At 41.7% G+C, this 19,971-nt stretch overlaps 1 protein-coding gene across 1 annotated transcript in view; it reads right to left on the reverse strand.

Moving 5' to 3' along the window:
• Window positions 1–15,519, reverse strand: part of SLC35F4 (solute carrier family 35 member F4) — a 308,843-nt gene extending 293,324 nt beyond the window's left edge. The window contains exon 1 of the mRNA XM_049898068.1: window positions 15,280–15,519. Coding sequence (XP_049754025.1) covers window positions 15,280–15,382 — 103 coding nt within the window. The 5' untranslated portion in view covers window positions 15,383–15,519. The remainder of the gene's footprint in view (window positions 1–15,279) is intronic.
• Between the last annotated feature and the right edge of the window lie 4,452 nt (window positions 15,520–19,971).

The following is a 19,971-nucleotide window of genomic DNA, read 5'->3' on the forward strand; positions in this document are numbered from 1 at the left end:
ATGGACTAAATGCACCAATAAAGAGACAGAGAGTGGCAGAATGGATTAAAAAAAGCCATGATCCGTCTATATGCTGCCTACAAGAGACACACTTTAGACTTAGAGACACAAACTAAAACTCAAAGGACAGAAAAAAGTAAACCAAGCAAACAACCATCAAAAAAAAAGCAGGAGTAGCCATATTAATTTCTGACAAAATAGACTTTAAAGTTAAATCCACCAAGAAGGATAAGAAAGGACACTATATAATGATTAAAGGGACAATATACCAGGAGGATATAACAATATTAAATATCTATGCACCCAATGACAGGCTGCAAGATGCATAAAACAAACTCTAACAGCATTGAAAAGAGAGATAGACAGCTCCACAATTATAGTAGGAAATTTCAACACACCATTTTTGGTGAAGGACAGAACATCCAGAAAGAAGCTCAATAAAGCCATGGAGGATCTAAAAGCCACAATCAACCAACTTGACCTCATAGACATATACAGAATACTCCGCCCAACAACAACCAAGTATACTTTCTTTTCTAGTGCATATGGAACATTCTCTAGAATAGACCACATATTAGGTCACAAAACAAGCCTTAGCAGAATCCAAAACTTCAAAATACTACAAAGCATCTTCTCTGACCATAAGGCCATAAAAGTAGAAATCAATAACAGAAAAAGCAGGGAAAAGAAATCAAACACTTGGAAACTGAACAATACACTGCTCAAAAAAGACTGGGTTATAGAAGACATCAAGGATGGAATAAAGAAATTTATAGAACCCAATGAGAATGAAAATACTTCCTATCAGAACCTCTCGGACAAGCTAAAGCAGCTCAGAGGTCAATTTATATCAATAAATGCACACATACAAAAAGAAGAAAGGGCCAAAATCAAAGAATGATCCCTACAACTTGAACAAATAGAAAGAGCAACAAAAGAAACACTCAGGTACCGGGAGAAAGCAAATTATAAAAATTACAGCAGAATTAAATGGAGAACAGAAAAACAATTGAGTTAACAAGATCAAAAGCTGGTTCTTTGAAAAAATTAACAAAATTGATAAACCATTGGTCAAACTGACAAAAGAAAAACAGGAGAGGAAGCGAATAACCCAAATAAGAAATGAGATGGCTGATATCACAACAGATTCAAATGAAATTAAAAGAATCATATCAGATTACTACAAAAAATTGTACTCTAACTAATTTGAAAACCTAGAAGAAATGGACAAATTTCTAGAAATGCAAACCTACCTAAACTAACCTAAACTAACAGAGATAGAGTAACTAAATAAACCCATAACAAATGAAGAGATTGAAAAGGTAATTAAAAAACTCCCAACAAAAAAAAGCCCTGGAGAGGCAGGGCCAAGATGGCTGACTAGGTAGAAGCTATCTCAGATCCCTCTTGCAACAAAGACTTGGAAAAACAAGTGAATCAATCACACACATGACAATCTACGAACACTGACCATCGAACACAGATCTAAAGAGTTGACGTGAGTGACAGAGACTCGGCCAGTGCAAGCAGGCTGCACACTGACACGGCTAACAAGAGAATGAGCAACCACGGGAAGCAGCGACTGTTTTCGGAGCCTGGAGCCAGCATCCCAGTCAGAAAACCTTGGTGCCGGGCTTTGGGTTGGGTGCAGGGTTGCTGAGCAGGGCTTCCTGAAACGGTGTGAACACAGGATGCAGCCCTAGCCCCCAGAAGTGACCTTGGGGGAAGCCCAACCAGTGCACCCAGGCAGCGCAGTGACGCGGCTGACAGGAGGAGAAGTCATCAGGATGCAGCGACTGGTTTGGGAGCCTGGAGTACAGCGTCCCAGCTGGGGAACCTTGGTGCTGGGCTTTGGATTGGGAGCGGAGGAACTGACCACGGCTTCTGAGACAGCACAAGCACAGGACGCGGGCCTGACCCTTGGGGGTAATCTCGACCCAGCCAACGCACACAGGCTATGCGCCCCTCGGGAATCTCAGATAAAAAAGTCATCACCAAGCAAGGTAAGTAACTTTGTCTATATTCCTGGGTGCTACTCTCTCCTATCTATCTGATCCCTCCCCTTCCCAGGCGGCTTCATTAACATTGAAATTTCCTGGGCCAGAGAGTGAAGTGCTCTGTGGGTTTTTTTTGTTTGTTTTGTTTTTGTCTTTTCCTAAACCATTCTCCTGACCTCAGAGAAGCACCTACAAAAAACCCAGGGACCAAAAATCCTTCCCTGACTTCCAGAAATTGGACAAAAAATACAGAACCAGCTCCAGCCAAGCATATGAGACCCACGGTCTTGGGCATTCATCCCTACAGGGAACAAGGTGGCTATTATAATGCAAAGGCAATTCTGATAGTGATCTGACTGTAATTGTTTTAGCAGATTACTGGAAAGACAAGTTCTCCAGGTCTGATATCTCTGCGTATTCCACAGAGCCCTCACTGACCCACAACAGGGAACTGAGGGCTGAAGCTCCACCCAAACCACCTAGCCTCCTGCCATAGGAGTCTGAGGATAGTGACACCTACCAATCTGTAGAGGTACATGCATTGGGTGCCTAAGCTACAGCTGCAGAGCCCACCCACCAAAGTGCTTTAGGAATAGAGACACACCTACCTCACTGGCACTTGGGGGAAGCCTGTCAGCAGCCTGCCCCCCTGGAGTGTGACCCCCTGCTGCTACTAGAATCTAGTGCACACAACTGTCACCACTACTCCTCGAAGTGAATAGGTGACAGTCTACACCACACACTTGGTAACCCAAAATCAGATTTTACTCAAGAAAAGTGAATGCACTTTTAGGCTTATATATCTGGTAACAGCCCAAACCACCTGGTAATAGGACATAAGTGATTCAAAGGCTACAACAATCAAGACAGCACAATCTAGTAGCCCATCTACGTATACTGAAAGAAAACAGAACAAGATAAGACTCAGTGAGCACATATAAAGTAAATCATTACAATATCTTATAGATGGCCTGGAGACAGCAGTCAATATCAAACCACATAAAGAAGCAGACCATGATTCCTTCTACAACTCCCCAAATTAAAGAATCAAAATCTTTCCCAAATGAAGATACAATCCTGGAATTGCCAGATGCAAAATATAAAAAAAACTAATTTACAGAATGCTTCAAGACATCAGGGGTGACCTCATAAATGAAATAAGGCAATCTACAGAAAAAGCTAAGGAACACACTGATAAAGCAGTTGAAGAAATCAAAATGATTATTCAAGAACATAGTGGAAAAATTAATAAGCTGCAAGAATCCATAGAGAGACAGCATTCAGAAATCCAAAAGATTAACAGTAAAATGACAGAGTTAGACAACTCAATAGGAAGTCAGAGGAGCAGAATTGAGCAATTGGAATGCAGAGTGGGGGAGGTGGAGGATAAGGCAATTAATATAGTTGAAGAAAAATCAAGTAAAAGAATTAAAAAAAATGAAGAAACCCTAAGAATCACGTGGGACTCTATCAAGAAGAATAACTTGGGTGTGATTGGAGTTCCAGAATAGGGTGGGACAACAGAAAATACAGAGAGAATAGTTGAAGATCTGTTGGCAGAAAACTTCCCTGACATCATGAAAGACGAAAGGATACCTATCCAAGATGCTCATCGAACCCCATATAAGATTGATCCAAAAAGAAAATCACCAAGACATATTATCATCACACTTGCCAAAACCAAAGATTTATACCAGGTATGCAAGGCTGGTTTAATATGAGAAAAACCATTAATGTAATCCACCACATAAATAAAACAAAAGACAAAAACCATATGATCTTATCAATTGATGCAGAAAAGGCTTTTGACAAAGTCCGACACCCATTCATGATAAAAACTCTCAGCAAAACAGGAATTGAAGGAAAATTCCTCAACATAATAAAGGGCATCTATACAAAGCCAACAGCCAACATCATTCTAAATGGAGAGAGCCTGAAAGCATTTTCCTTGAGAACGAGAACCAGACAAGGATGCCCTTTATCATCGCTCTCATTCAACATTGTGCTAGAGGTCCTAGCCAGAGCAATTAGGCTAGACAAAGAAGTAAAGGGCATTTGGGTTGGCAAGCAAGAAGTAAAATTATCTCTCTTTGCAGATAACATGATCTTATACACAGAAAACCGTAAGGAATGCTCCAGAAAACTACTGAAACTAATAGAAGAGTTTGGCAGAGTCTCAGGTTATAAGATAAACATACAAAAATCACTTGGATTCCTCTACATCGACAAAAAGAACATCGAAGAGGAAATCACCAAATCAATACCATTCACAGTAGCCCCCAAGAAGATAAAATACTTAGGAATAAATCTTACCGAAGACGTAAAAGACCTACACAAAGAAAACTACAAAGTACTAGTGCAAGAAACTAAGAGGGACCTACAGAAGTGGAAAAACATACCTTGCTCATGGATAGGAAGACTTAACATAGTAAAAATGTCTATTCTACCAAAAGCCATCTATACATACAATGCACTTCCGATCCAAATTCCAATGACATTTTTTAATGTGATGGAGAAACAAATCACCAACTTCATATGGAAGGGAAAGAAGCCCCGGACAAGTAAAGCATTACTGAAAAAGAAGAAGAAAGTGGGAGGCCTCACTCTACCTGATTTTAGAACCTATTATACAGCCACAGTAGTCAAAACAGCCTGGTGCTGGTACAACAACAGGCACATAGACCAGTGGAACAGAATTGAGAACCCAGATATAAATCCATCCATATATGAGCAGCTGATATTTGACAAAGGCCCAGTGTCAGTTAATTGGGGAAAAGATAGTCTTTTTAACAAATGGTGCTGGCATAACTGGATATCCATTTGCAAAAAAATGAAACAGGATTCATACCTCACACCATGCACAAAAACTAACTCCAAGTGGATCAAAGACCTAAACATAAAGACTAAAACGATAAAGATCATGGAAGAAAAAATAGGGACAACCTTAGGAGCCCTAATACAAGGCATAAACAGAATACAAAACATTACCAAAAATGATGAAGAGAAACCAGATAACTGGGAGCTCCTAAAAATCAAACACCTGTGCTCATCTAAAGACTTCACCAAAAGAGTAAAAAGACCACCTACAGATTGGGAAAGAATTTTCAGCTATGACATCTCCGACCAGTGCCTGATCTCTAAAATCTACAGGATTTTGTTAAAACTCAACCACAAAAAGACAAACAACCCAATCAAGAAGTGGGCAAAGGATATGAACACGCACTTCACTAAAGAAGATATTCAGGCAGCTAACAGATACATGAGAAAATGCTCTCGATCATTAGCCACTGGAGAAATGCAAATTGAAACTGCGATGAGATTCCATCTCACTCCAACGAGGCTGGCATTAATCCAAAATCACAAAATAATAAATGTTGGAGAGGCTGTGGAGAGATTGGAACTCTTATACACTTCTGGTGGGAATGTAAAATGGTACAACCACTTTGGAAATCTATCTGGCGTTTTCTTAAACAGTTAGAAATAGAACTACCATACAACCCAGAAATCCCACTCCTCAGAATATACCCTAGAGAAATAAGAGCCTTTACACGAACAGATATGTGCACACCCATGTTTACTGCAGCACTGTTTACAGCAGCAAAAAGCTGGAAGCAACCAAGATGTCCATCAACAGATGAATGGTTAAATAAATTATGGTGTATTCACACAATGGAATACTTCGCATCGATAAAGAAGAGTGAGGAATCTGTGAAACATTTCATAACATGGAGGAACCTGGAAGGCATTATGCTGAGTGAAATTAGTCAGATGCAAAAGGACAAATATTGTATAAGACCACTATTATAAGATCTTGAGAAATAGTATAAACTGAGAAGAACACATTCTTTTGTGGTTACGAGAGGGGGGAGGGAGGGAAGGTGGGGGAGGGAGGGAGGGTGGGAGAGGGTTATTTACTGATTAGCTAGTAGATAAGAACTACTTTAGGTGAAGGGAAGGACAATACTCAACACAGGGAAGGTCAGCTCAACTGGACTGGACCAAAAGCAAAGAAGTTTCTGGGATAAACTGAATGCTTCAAAGGTCAGCGGAGCAAGGGCAGGGGTTTGGGGACTATGGTTTAAGGGGACTTCTAAGTCAATTGGCAAAATAAATTCTTTATGAAAACATTCTGCATCCCACTTTGAAGTGTGGAGTCTGGGGTCTTAAATGCTAACAAGCGGCCATCTAAGATGCATCAATTGGTCTCAACCCACCTGGATCAAAGGAGAATGAAGAACACCAAGGTCACACGATAACTATGAGCCCAGGAGACAGAAAGGGCCACATGAGGTAGAGACTTACATCATCCTGAGACCAGAAGAACCAGATGGTGCTTGGCCACAACCAATGACTGCCCTGACAGGGAGCACAACAAAGAACCTCTGAGGGAGCAGAACAGTGGGATGCAGACCCCAAATTCTCATAAAAAGACCGGACTTAATGGTCTGACTGAGACTAGAAGAATCCCAGCGGTCATGGCCCCCAAACCTTCTGTTGGCCCAGGACAGGAACCATTCCCAAAGACGACTCATCCGACATGGAAGGGACTAGACAATGGGTTGGAGAGAGACGCTGATGAAGAGTGAGGTACTTGTATCAGGAAGACACTTGAGACTGTGTTGGCATCTCCTGTCCGGAGTGGAGTCGGGAGGGTAGAGAGGGTTAGAAACTGGCAAAACAGTCACAAAAGGAGAGACTGGAAGAAGGGAGCGGGCTGACTCACTGGGGGAGAGTAAATGGGAGTATGTAGTAAGGTATAAAATAAATAAAAAATGTAGTAAGGTATTTATAAGCTTATATGTGAGAGACTGACTTGATTTGTAAACTTCCACTTAAAGCAAAATAAAAATTATTTAAAAAAAAATTTTTTTAAAGCCCTGGCTGGATGGCTTCACTGCACAGTTCTACCAAACTTTCAGAGAAGAGTTAACACCACTACTACTAAAGGCACTTCAGATCATAGAAAAGGATGGAATTCTCCCAAACTCATTCTATGAAGCCAGTATGTCCCTGATACCAAAACCAGGTAATGACACCACAAAAAAAGAAAGTTACAGACCTATATCCCTCATGAACTTAGATACAAAAATCCTCAACAAAATTCTAGCCAACAGAATTCAACAACATATCAAAAAAATAATTCACCATGACCAAGTGGAATCCATACCAGGTATGCAGGAATGGCTCAACATTAGAAAAACAATTAATGTAATCAATCCATCATATAAATAAAACAAAAGACAAGAACCACATGATCCAATCAATTGATGCAGAAAAGGCATTTGACAAAGTTCAACATCCATTCACGATAAAAACTCTCAGCAAAATAGGAATAGAATGAAAATTCCTCAACATAATGAAGGGCATTTATACAAAGCCAACAGCCAGCAACATCCTAAATGGACAGAGTCTGAAAGCATTCCCCTTGAGATCAGGAACCAGACAAGGATGCCTTTTGTCACCACTCTTATTCAACATTATGCTGGAGGCCTCTGTCAGAGCAATTAGGCTAGATAAAGAAATAAAGGGCATCCAGATCGGTAAGGAAGAAGTCGAAGTATCTTTATTTGCAGATGACATGATCTTATACACAGAAAACCCTAAAGAATCCTCAAGAAAACTACTGAAACTAATAGAAGAGTTCAGCAGAGTATCAGGATACAAGATAAACATACAAAAATCAGTTCAATTTCTCTACACCAACAAAAAGAACATCGAAGAGGAAATCACCAAATCAATACCATTTATAGTAGTTCCCAAGAAGATAAAATACTTAGGAATAAATCTTACAAGAGATGTAAAAGACCTACACAAAAAAAATACAAGACACTGCTGCAAGGAACCAAGAGAGCAACGTAAGTGGAAAAACACACCTTGCTCATGGATAGGAAGGCTTAACACTGTAAAAGTGTCTATTCTACCAAAAGCAATCTATAGATACAATGAAATTCCGATCCAAATTCCAACGACATTTTTTAAAGAGATGGAGAAACAAATCACTAACTTTATATGGAAAGAGGCCCCAGATAAGTAAAGCATTACTGAAAAAGAAGAACAAAGTGGGAGGCCTCAGACTACCTGATTTTAGAACCTATTATACCGCCAGAGTAGTCAAAACAGCCTGGTACTGGTACAACAACAGATACAGAGACCAATGGAATACAGTTGAGAATCCAGACATAAATCCATCCACATATGAGCAGCTGATATTTGACAAAGGCCCAAAGTCAGTTAAATGGGGAAAAGACAGTCAGTTTAACAAACAGTGCTGGGATAACTGGATATCCATCCGTAAAGAAATGAAACAAGACCCATACGTCATATCATGCACAAAAACTAACTCAAAACGGATCAAAGACCTAAATATAAAATCTAAAACGATAAAGATCATGGAAGAAAAAATAGGGACAACACTAGAAGCCCTATACATGGCATAAACAGTATACGAAACATTACTAAAAATACACAAACACCAGAAGAGAAACTAGATAACTGGGAGCTCCTAAAAATCAAACACCTATGCTTATCAAAGACTTCACCAAAAGAGTAAAAAGATTACCTACATACTGGAAAAAAGTTTTTAGCTATGACATTTCCAACCAGACGCTGATCAGATCAGATGCTGAGCCCTAAAATCTACATGACACTGCAAAAACTCAACTACAAAAAGACAACCTAATTTAAAAAAGGGCAAAGGATATGAACAGGCACTTCACTAAAAAAGACATTCAGGTAGCTAATAGATACATGAGAAAATGCTCACGCTCATTAGCCATTAGAGAAATGCAAATCAAAAGTACAATGAGATTCCATCTCATTCCCACAAGGCTGGCATTAATCCAAAAAACACAAAGTAATAAATGTTGGCGAGGTTGTGGAGAGACTCGAACACTTATACGCTGCTGGTGGGAATGTAAAATGCTACAACTACTTTGGAAATCAGTTTGGCGCTTTCTTAAAAAGGTAGAAATAGAACTGTCATGCAATCCAGCAATATACTCCTTGGAATATACCCAGCCCCAAAATATATCCTAGAGAAATAAGAGCCTTCACACAGATATATGCACACCCATGTTCACTGCAGCACTGTTTACAATAGCAAAAAGATGGAAGCACTAAGGTGCCCTCAACAGATGAATGGATAAGTAAATTATGGTAAAGTCATACAATGGAATACGATGCATCAATAAAGAACAATGATGAGTCCGTGAAACATTTCATAACATGGAGGAATCTGGAAGTCATTATGCTGAGTGAAATTAGTCAGTTGCAAAAGGACAAATATTGTATGAGACCACTATTATATAAGAACTTGAGAAATAGTTTAAAAAGAGAAGAAAATATTCTTTGATGGTTACGGGGGGGAGGCAGAAAGGGAGAGGTGTATTCAGTAATTAGATAGTAGACAAGAACTATTTTAGGTGAAGGGGAAGACAACACACGATACAGGAGAGGTCAGCACAACTGGACTAAACCAAAAGCAAAGAAGTTTCCTGAATAAACTGAATGCTTTGAAGACCAGCATAGCAGGGACAGGGATTTGGGGACCATGGTTTCAGGGGATATCTAGGTCAACTGGCATAATATAATCTATTAAGAAAACATTCTGCTAGCAAGCAGCCATCTAAGATGCATCAATTGGTCTCAACCCACCTGGAGCAAAGGAAAATGAAGAACACCAAAGACACAAGGTAATTATGAGCCCAAGAGACAGAAAGGGCCAAATAAACCAGAGACTACATCAGCCTAAGACCAGAAGAACTAGATGTTGCCTGGCTACAACCGATGACTGCCCTGACAGGGAACACAATAGAGAACCCCTAAGGGAGCAAGAGAGCAGTGGGATAAAAAAAAATGCAGCCCTCAAATTCTCATAAAAAGACAAGACTTAACGGTCTGACAGAGGTCATGACCCTGAAGGACCCTGAAGGTCATGGTCCCCAGACCTTCTATTATCTCAAGACAAGAACCATTCCCAAAGCCAACTCTTCAGACAGGGATTGGACTGGACGATAGGATAGAAAATCATATTGGTGAGGAGTGAGCTTCTTGGATCATGTAGACACATGAGACTATGTGGGCAGCTCCTGTCTGGAGGGGAGATGAAAGGGTTAGAGCCCTTCAGAAGCTGGCCGAAAGCACATGAAAATAGAGAGTGGAAAGAAGGATTGTGCTGTCTCATTAGGGGAGAGCAATTAGGAGTATATAGCAAGGTGTATATAAATTTTTGTATGAGAGATTTACTTGGTTTGTAAAATTTAACTTAAAGCACAATAAAAACTTTTTTTAAAAAAGTCATCTTACTTGACTGTTCAGCAGTGTTGGACTAGGTTGATTGCTTTCCCATCCTTGAAACCTTCTTCATGGCTTCCACAGTATTTCATACTCCTGGTTTTCCTCCTACCTCCCTGGGAACTCCTTCTTGGCCCCTTTAATGGTTTCTCCTTTTCTCCCCAACCACTTACTATCAGAGTATCCCATGGTTCAGTCTTTTTCTCCTCTTCTCTATATGCATTCACTTCTTGAAGATCTCTTCCAGTCTTAATGCTTTAAATACCATCTGAATGCTGACAAGCCCCTACTTATAATCTCCAATTGAACTTATCCTCTAAATACCAGACTTACTCTACGTCTCCAATTACATTTAACATTTCCAAAACTACACTCTTTATCCCCAATACCCCAAATCTTCTCTATCTTAAAGCCTTCCATAATTCAGTAAATGGCAACTCCAACTTGCTCAAACCAGAAAAACCGGGATCATTTTTTTTTTTTTTTAATTTCATGTGATCTTTTTTTTTTTTAATTATGTTTCAGGTGAAAGTTTACAGCATAAATGAGCTTCTCATTCAAAAATTTATACACGAATTGTTTTGTGACATTGGTTGCAATCCCTGCAATGTGTGTCAGCACTCTCTCCCTTTCCCTTTACACCCCAGGTTCCCCGTGTCCATTCGTCCAGGTTTACTGTCCCTTTTTGCCTTCTCATCTTTGCTTTTAGGCAAGTGTTGACCATTTGGTCTCCTATACTTGATTGAACTAAAAGGCACATTCCTTATGTGTGTTACTGTTTGTTTTATAGGCCTTTCTAGTCTTTGGCTGAAAGGTGGACTTCGGGAATGGCTTCAGTTCTTAGTTAGCAGGGTGCCCTATTCTGAGGGGTCCCTACAGTCTCTGTCAGACCAATAAGTTTGGTTTTTTTGTGAATTTGAATTTTTTTCTACATTTCTCTCCCGCTCTGTCTGGAACCCTCTGTTGTGATCCCTGTCAGAGCAGTTGGTGGTGGTAGCCGGGCACCTTCTAGCTCTGGGCTCAGTCTAGTGGCGATTGTGGTAGTTGTGGTCCATTAGTTCTTTGAACTAATCTTGCCCTTGTTGGTTTTCTTCATTCTCCTTTGCTCCAAATGCGATGAGACCAATAAATGTATTTTAGATGGCTGTTCACAAGCTTTTAAGATCCCAGACGCTGCTCAACAAAGTAGGATATAGAACGTTTTCTTAATGAACTATGTTATGCCAATTGACCTCAATGTCCCCTGAGACCATGGTCCCTAGCCCTCAGCCCCAGCAGCTTGGTCCCTCAAGGTGTTTCAGTGTGTCTAGGAAGCTTCTATGGCTTTGTCTTGGCCAAATTGTACTGACTTTTCCTATACTGTGTATTGTCTGTCCTTTCACCAAAGTGGGATCTTTTTTCATTCTTCTCTTTTCTGTAGATAGCATATCCAATCCACCAAGAAATCCTATTGGCTCTAACTTCAGATATATCCAGAATCTGACCACCTCTCAACACTTCTACTGCTACCAGGGGTCTTACTGGTTCAATCTACCATCATCTCTCATCTATATTTTGTGATAACATCCTGACTAGTCTCTCTGCTTCCACACTTGCCACAACACGGCAGTCAGGCTGATCCTTCTGAAAGGTAAATTAAGTCACATAGTTCCTCTGTCAAAACTCTACAGTTTCCTCATTTCATACAGACTCCAAGCCAAATGACTTACAATGGCCTAAGGCCCTACTTGACCTGGCCCTGGTACCCTCACTGACCTCATCTCCAACTACTCTTCCAATTGTTCATTCCACTTCATCTATGCAGGTCCCCTTTATGTTTCTCTAGCATGCCAGGTACTTTACACCTCAGAGCCTTACACTGGCTGTTCCATCTGCCTGGAACATCTTCCTCCCTATGTCTACTTGGCTAACTCCCTTACATCCTCCAGGTCTTTGCTCAACTATCACCTTCTCAGTGACACCTATATTGGGCACCCTATTTAAAATTGCTACAATCCCTGCTCCTTCTTGGAATTTTCTATCCTTTTTATCCTGTTGTAATTCTCAAAAAGCATTTATCACCTTGAAATATACTACGTAATTTACTTATTTGTTTGTTTATTGCTTATTGTCTGCTTCCCGCACTGTAACTTAAGCTCTATAAAGGAAAAGATTTTGCTTTCTTTCGTTCACTGATGTATGCCTGGTACATAGAAGGTACTCAGTTAACACTTGTTGAATGTATGAATCTATTTCCCCTACTACACCTAAGCAACTTGTGGCTAGGTACTCTGCCTTAATTGTCTTTGTACCATGCTTCCTGGTATATATTGGTGCTCAATAAATGTTCATTAAATTGAAGAGGACAAATAAAACAAGTGGCTCATAAAAGTCCCTTCGTTTCTCAGGATCCTATTACATTTCTTCCTCGTACCAGCCTGACTACTAGAATTTGCTCTGGACAAGGTCCTCATCTTCCTGATTCCTCAGCAAACATGAAAGCAGGATCATTAACACAATGCTGACCATAAATGCATTCTCTCAGGAGCGAGTCTCCACCTACCTTCACTAAGGTAAATGGCATAAATTTCAAGAGATCATCCCATCCATAAGGCCTCACACATGACAAGTCAGAAAATGGGAATGTCACCTTGCTTTCACATATTATATATTCCTCAGTGTAGCTCAACTTCAGTGCTTTTTCCTTGATAAGACTTCCCCAGACTTCCCCAAGCTGTTGCTCATTCCTGGTAGCTGCTAAATCAGTTGATCATATTGTACTGGTTTGCTTCAATGTGTTTGTTTACTGGTTGAAGCCTGCATTAAAGGCAGGATTATTTTATGGTGCTTGGTTGCTTGGCCCTCTTCCAGTTGTCTCCTCTCCCAGCCTCTTACTGTGCAAAACGGCAGTCTATCTTTACCTCTGAAAGCATGAATACCCTGAGTTATTTGACTATCACGCAATTCTCTCAGTTCTTCTGGGGTTCTTTGCTTTCAGTGTTTGAACTCTGTGGCCTGAAGTTAGGTAAGAGCCCATCACGAACAACCCTGCCAGATTTTTCACTTCCTGTTACTGCCTTGCCCAGCACTCTTCCCTCCTTTTGTTTTGTTATTGTCTTGCAAATGAAACACGTGCAGCTATCTGAGTGAGTCCAAAAATGTAATATGAACATGTCCTTATCTAAAATGTCACTTTTCCACTATTTTTTGGTCTATTATTCATTAATCAAAGTTCCATTGTTATATAAATCATAATAATAAAATACCGAGTCCTATAATTTCCCAAACAGCTTCTACATTCTCTAAGCAACCAAAATCTCACAGTTCCTAATTAAAATATTAACGGTAAAATTCAGGTAATCTCCAGCAGGTATCAGAGTGCATTCATTTAAGTTTCTAGCGTTAAAAAAAAAAAAAAAAACCCTTTGCCAACAGAAAAAAAAAAGAAAGTTTTTGAGCCTATATTACAAAGACTCCAAATAATATTACACAGTGTGTTATTTTCTTTCCAGAAAATTCTAATACTATATAATTACTTTTGTATGAAAAACGAATAATGTAAGCTCCTAATGCTAAAAACAGCTAGACAGAAACCATCCAAATCAGACAGGCCTTTCCTGAAACCAAATAAAATATCAAACTAGAAAATATCTGTGGGAGCATGGCCCATGGAACACAGTTCTTGAATTATTATTCCGTAGAAAAAGCATGGTGGGGGAGAATGTTAGGTGGGGAAAAAAAAAAGTGTTTTCTCATCTATGTGTTGGGGTTTGTATAAGTCCCCTGCTTTGGAAAAACTGTAACGTTTATCGCACCCGCAAAACGTCACAGAAAAAAATACCAATGAGAAATGCATCTAGGAGCTTTCTGAGCTTCTGGTTATAAGTAACAGCAAAAAACATCAATTAAGCTCCATCTATTGACACAGAAATGCGTTGATACAGAAACCCGAAATCCCACCTGCATGGAAATTAAGTCGCAGCTACTCCCCCAATTCAGAGAGAAGCGAGCTTCACTTCGGTCGCTGCAGAAACTAATCCCAGCAAATACATCCAGTTGGTTTGTGTGTTGGCAGTAATGGGACTGCGTGTAGAACGCATCGCTTCGCCCTCCCCTCAAAACTGCTCCAGAAAAGTGGAACCATCCTCGCCACAAGACCTCACTTAGCGGAAAGAAAGCCGGTACTCGACGAAGTCATCGGGCTCCGAGGTGGCCGCGACGTGCAGCGGGCGGCGGGCGGCAGAGGCGGGTGGCCCTGTCGCGCCTCCCCCTTTCACACTCCCAACCCCTAGTCGTTTGCACGGGGCCCTGGCTCCAACCTCTCGGATTCGGAGACCTGAGCAGGTTCTTCCTCTGCCCAGAGTGGAGAACCCTCTAAAGACGTTTTGTCAGGAGTTAATTCCCGCGCTGGCAACGTCTCAGCAGCCCCAAGCTAACATGCAGACCCAGCCTGGCTCAAAGCCGACCCAGTCAGCGCCAGGACCCACATCTGGGTCGGTCTACCCAGTCGGTCTCACCCTGGAACGTCTGGGTCGGTCTACCCAGTCAGTCTCACCCTGAAGCCTCTCCAGCCTGCGTCCCCAGCGCCCAGCCCGCAGCCTGGCACCCAGTAGGGGCTTTTGGGGAGTGCAGCCCCAAAGCCTCACTTTCTACTGAGTGACAACCATGTTAGCCGCCTCGGGGGGTAAATAAGGGTAAGGTGAGCCAGCCGTCGGCTGTCAGGAAAGCTCACCCGGTCGCCTCCGCGCCTCCGCCCCCGCGGCTGCGACGGTTTCCAAACTCCTTGGCACAAAGGGCCGGGGGCCCCCTACCCTCTCTCCCTCACACGGTTTAGCACTGAAGACAGCGGACATACTTTTCTGCCCAGTGGCCCCACTGGGGGGAGGATGGTGTTGGTGGCGCGGACAGGGCTGCAGGTGTCCGGACGAAGCGCCATCCCGCATCCCCGCGACGCCCCTGCGCGCCCACCTCCCTCCCGCGCCTAGCGCAGGGCAGCCCCGGGGCGTCTTACTTTTCTGGCTTGAGTACCCCGGGTAATAGCCATAGTAGCCGGTAATCCGCAGGATACGGTCTTCGATGGTGGCCACCCCATTGGGGGCTGCTTTGACATCCATAGAGAGCGCGGGGCGGCGGCCCCGGGAGCCGTGCGGAGGAGAGCGCAGCGCCGGGCCCGGGAGCTGGTGCAGGTGCTGCCGCCGCCGCCACTGGTGCCGATGTTGCAGCTCGTGCTCCCGCGCCCGGGCTCTGACTCCACCGCCCGGCGCAGCACCGGCGCCGCATCACAGCGGCGGTGGCGGCGGCGGCGGCGGAGCGGCCCCCACTCGGGCCGGCCTCTCCGTCAGCCTGGCAGCTCTCCCGCCCGCCAACCGGCGCACTGCTGCCCGCACAGCGCCCCCTCACCCCCGACGCCCACCGTGGCCAGGAGTGGTATGGACGACCCACCTTGCCGCTTACTCTAATCATTAACCCTTGCGCATCCCTTCCCCGAAGAGTAGACACCCCCTACCCCGCCAGAGAGAAGGGGATGCTTGGCCCAGGGCGGTGGGAGGAGAGGCGAAGGTGAGACTGTGGCCAGGGGATCGGGGAGGTGGTTTGGGGATGAGAGAGACCCAGGTGGAATTGAGGGGTGTTAATGGGAGAGGTGAACAGTGTCACTTGGGGCGATTACACCTGTAGGGCGCCCTGGGGTTTCATCCACGCATATAGGCTACATCGACTTCTGCCTGTTGACCTGCAAGCCTTGTTAGGCGTTAATCGGTTCTCAAAACTTGCCTAGATGACAGACAGTCTTCATTTGAGAAATGAAAATGAGGCCCCGGGAGGTGGTATGTGGAGTGGTTTTGTGGATACAAAGACTTTAAGAGTTCTGTCCCCCAAGTCAAACAGTTCATGTCCCAACCCTACATCCTCCTGGGGAAAGCATCAAAGATTTGGTTGATGCAGCTGCCCAGGGCATGTTTATTTTGACAATTTCAAATGCCCTGAGGAGACATGATTTTCTCCTTTATTACCTGAAAACATCAGGAGGGAAGGCTTCCAACTGTAAATATCTGGAAGGGTGGAGTTTTTAGTTACAGTCTAGAGACTTTTCATCTGAATCCAGAAAGCCTTTGAAGCTGTGTGTCCACGGTGAATACCCTCCCATCGGATGTTGCTGTTCTACTTTGGCAAGAGACCAGGCTAGGGTTGTTGAACAGTGGGAATGATTCCTCTATTCAAAGTTTGCAGTCAAAGCCTCCTGAATAATCTTCAGAGTTTCACCTCAGAAACAAAGGGATGTGTGTGTGTGTGTGTGTGTGTGTGTGTGGGTGTGTGTGGGTGTGTGTGTGTGTCCCGGGGGGTCATCAGCTCATAAGTTTAGAGGTCACTATGTCCACCTTCCACTCACAGCCAGTTTAAGACATCCCTACCTGGTTTCACATTTCTAAAGCTTAGGAAAAACAAAAACATAAGTCGACTTCAGAGTCTACCAAAAGAACTCCTCACTCTATTCCACCTCCATGCATTTTCCACTTTGTGTGTGGGTCCTTAAAATGGAAGGTGTATACCAAGGTTTTTGTTTGTTTGTTTTAAGATGAATTAGGTTTAAACATATTAAACTTCACAATGTGTTAAGGGTGTTCATTTAGACACACAAATCCCAGCACAGGGACTTGAGAGAGGAGAAAATCTGAGATGATTGTGGCTGGGAGGAGAGTTCATAAAGAAACCAGTTTCCTCCCACACCTGCTTTAGGGGCTAGGAAAGGCAGAAGGATGGGAGGAACCAAACCGTCAGAAGGAACTAAAAGGAAAAGTCAGCACTTGTGCAATGGTGGAGGGCTAAATATTTAACAAATTAAAGAATATCTCCTACCCCTGGGAAGCAATTTTCAGCATGCTTCTGTTACTTCATCATTTCCATGGCAAAGCGTATATAAAATACATGCATTGCACACAGCAAAAGGTGTTGATCAAGATCATTTCAAATGTCCCTCCTGTTTAAAGTTTCTATAAAATGCCAATTTGCTTACATTAGGCATTTAATGACATTCATCATTATCCATAGCACATCAATGTTACATTCAATAAAAGAGAAATTAAGAAACAATTCAAACAAAAACCTTCTAAAGTAACAGTTAGAAATCTGAATATGCACAATGTAAAGGCAATTGACTCTGTCCCATTCCATCTCCTTTTAATGTGTATAACTTACCTTGCCATACATACTTAATGTAGTTAAATTCTAATTTACACTTATTGTATAAATTGTTACTTTCTTCCAAGTTTTGCTTTGTTTTCAGAGATTTCCAGAGAAGTAGGTAGAAGCGTGTTTAACTGGATCTGATGATTCATGCACACAGCAAATTCAGCACAAATTTAAATAATGTAAACATTATACCCACAGGAGTCGATGTTTTTTTAAGATCATTTATAAAAATTCTCTGAATGACCTGGAAATAAATTTTAAAACAGCAAAGCATTTGCAGAGCATTTTTACAAATATCTCTGTAATCATCTGTAATAGGATAACTGAAACAGTAAATGCAAACTGATACTGTAATCTAGGACACATGTTTTTTTAAATGGCAAGAGCACAAAATTCTATACTAATAAATTGAGCAACAGTGGAAGGTACATTTCTGCTAGTGATAAGCACTCTTTGGTGCATATGATGAAAAAGATTTTTTTTTTTTAACCTTTCAAATGTCATTTTCGACATCACTAAAAATCCACAGAAATTATTTTGGGAGAAATTTTTCAAAACATTTTTATATGTTTGCATGGTGAGTCTACCAGTTCTCACAAACCCAAATACAAAAATTTAAATTTATAAAATACAAGTTAGCAGTCTGTTTCAATTTTTTTCTGAAAGAATAAGAGAGATAATTAAACAAAAATGGAAGGTAGTTATTTGATTCAGAAAAGGTTTCCTCGTCATAGCTCTACACTTAGCAATTACAAACAGTAACTACAAATCATAACTCAATTTACGAAGTTAGTTTGTACACAACTTTTCAGGACAATTTCTAATGCATTAAGCAAAGGGCATCTGCCTGTGATTCCAAGGGTGTTTTAATATCTGGACCATATTTACTTTGGTCATCTGATCAAATCAGATTAGCTATTTAGACTAATTGAGTATACCAAATCTGGGTATTGTAGAAAAATGCTAAATCATTTGTCAAACAGTCCATCTGATGGCCACTTGCCCTCTTTGTATTTTAGCTAAAAAAATAGTCATAGCTAAAATAACATAGTTGTGGTGGTGGTGGTTATTTGCCACTGAGTCGACTCTGACTCATAGTGACCCTATATAACAGAGTAGAACTGCCCCATAGGGTTTCTAGGCTGTAATCTTTATGGGAGCAGATTACCAAGTCTTTTCTCCAGAAGAGCATCTGGTGGGTTTGAACTTCTGACCTTTCAGTTAGCACCCAACTGCTTAACCACTGTACCACCAACTAATAATTAAAAATGAAATCTGATCTCTGGGTATAAATCCTATTCAATGATATGTAATCTGTCATATAAACATTTAAAAATATCACATCAGCCTTTATACTTGGAAGGGCTAGTACAATGAAATCAAGGGAATCTAATCTTCCTTACACTGATAAGCAACTATGAGTCAGGAAACTGGAATTTATTCTTCTTTCCATAAGAGGCACAAGTCACTTAATCGTATTGACCCTCTATTGGGGTTACTGATTAAAAGGTACAGAAAGGGAAAATGATTATTTTTTTCCCTGGGAAAGAAATACAGTGTACCTAGCACCTTGGGCTAACAGACACTTGGCTGCTTGGAGAGCCAAGAATGCTTAAGCTTTTATACCCAAGGGCCAACGTTGCCTTGTACAACCATCAGCACTATGTACAAAGAGTTGACCTCAAGTTATTTGCACAGAGTTTGAGTTTAAAAGCATCTCAATTCTAGTCAACCAGATGATAAGCACTGGCACTTGGGAAGAAAAAATATGGTCTTAATATTCCATTTTTGGGAAAGCTGTTTGAAATACTTTAACCTCCAAGTCATCATCGATGCTATTTGTAATGCGGACACTGCCTTTCTATTACAATTTTAGGCAGTGGCAAGTATTGTTAATTCACCTTTTCAGCTGAAGGTAAGACTGAAAAGGGGTGAGGACCCCACACTCTTGCTATCTGTCCGGGAAGCAGGGCATTGATCATTGATCTCAGATGCCAGGTTTCATCTCAGGAATATTTTTGAGGCTCAACTCCTTGAAAAGGCATTGGGCTTTTTTTGGAAAAAGTCTTAAGTAGTTTCAACAAATACATTCAAATTCTAGAATTTGTCTAGGACCTCTCTTTCAGCGGAGATAGCCACAGCAGTGTGCCCAGTGGATAAATAAGAGCATGCACTTTGGAGCCAGACTAAAACCCATTGCCATCAAGTCAGTTCTGACTCATAGAGGCCCTATGGGTTTCCAAGGCTGTAATCTTTATGGAAGCAGACTGCCACATCTTTCTCTCTCAGAGTGGATGGTGAGTTCAAACTGCCAACCTTCCAGTTAGCAGCTGAGCTCTTAACCACTGCACCATCAGGGCTCCTTTGAGCCAGACTATACAGGATCAAATCTGATCTCACCACTTTCTAGCTCTGTAACCTTGGATAAATCACTTGAATTCTCTGTAACTCAGTCTTCTCATCTGTAAAATGGGGATACCGCACCTATTTTAGCTACTTTATACAACTATTATGA

Source organism: Elephas maximus, chromosome 10 (genome assembly GCF_024166365.1).
Source record: "Elephas maximus indicus isolate mEleMax1 chromosome 10, mEleMax1 primary haplotype, whole genome shotgun sequence".
Classification (NCBI taxonomy): Eukaryota; Metazoa; Chordata; class Mammalia; order Proboscidea; family Elephantidae; genus Elephas; species Elephas maximus.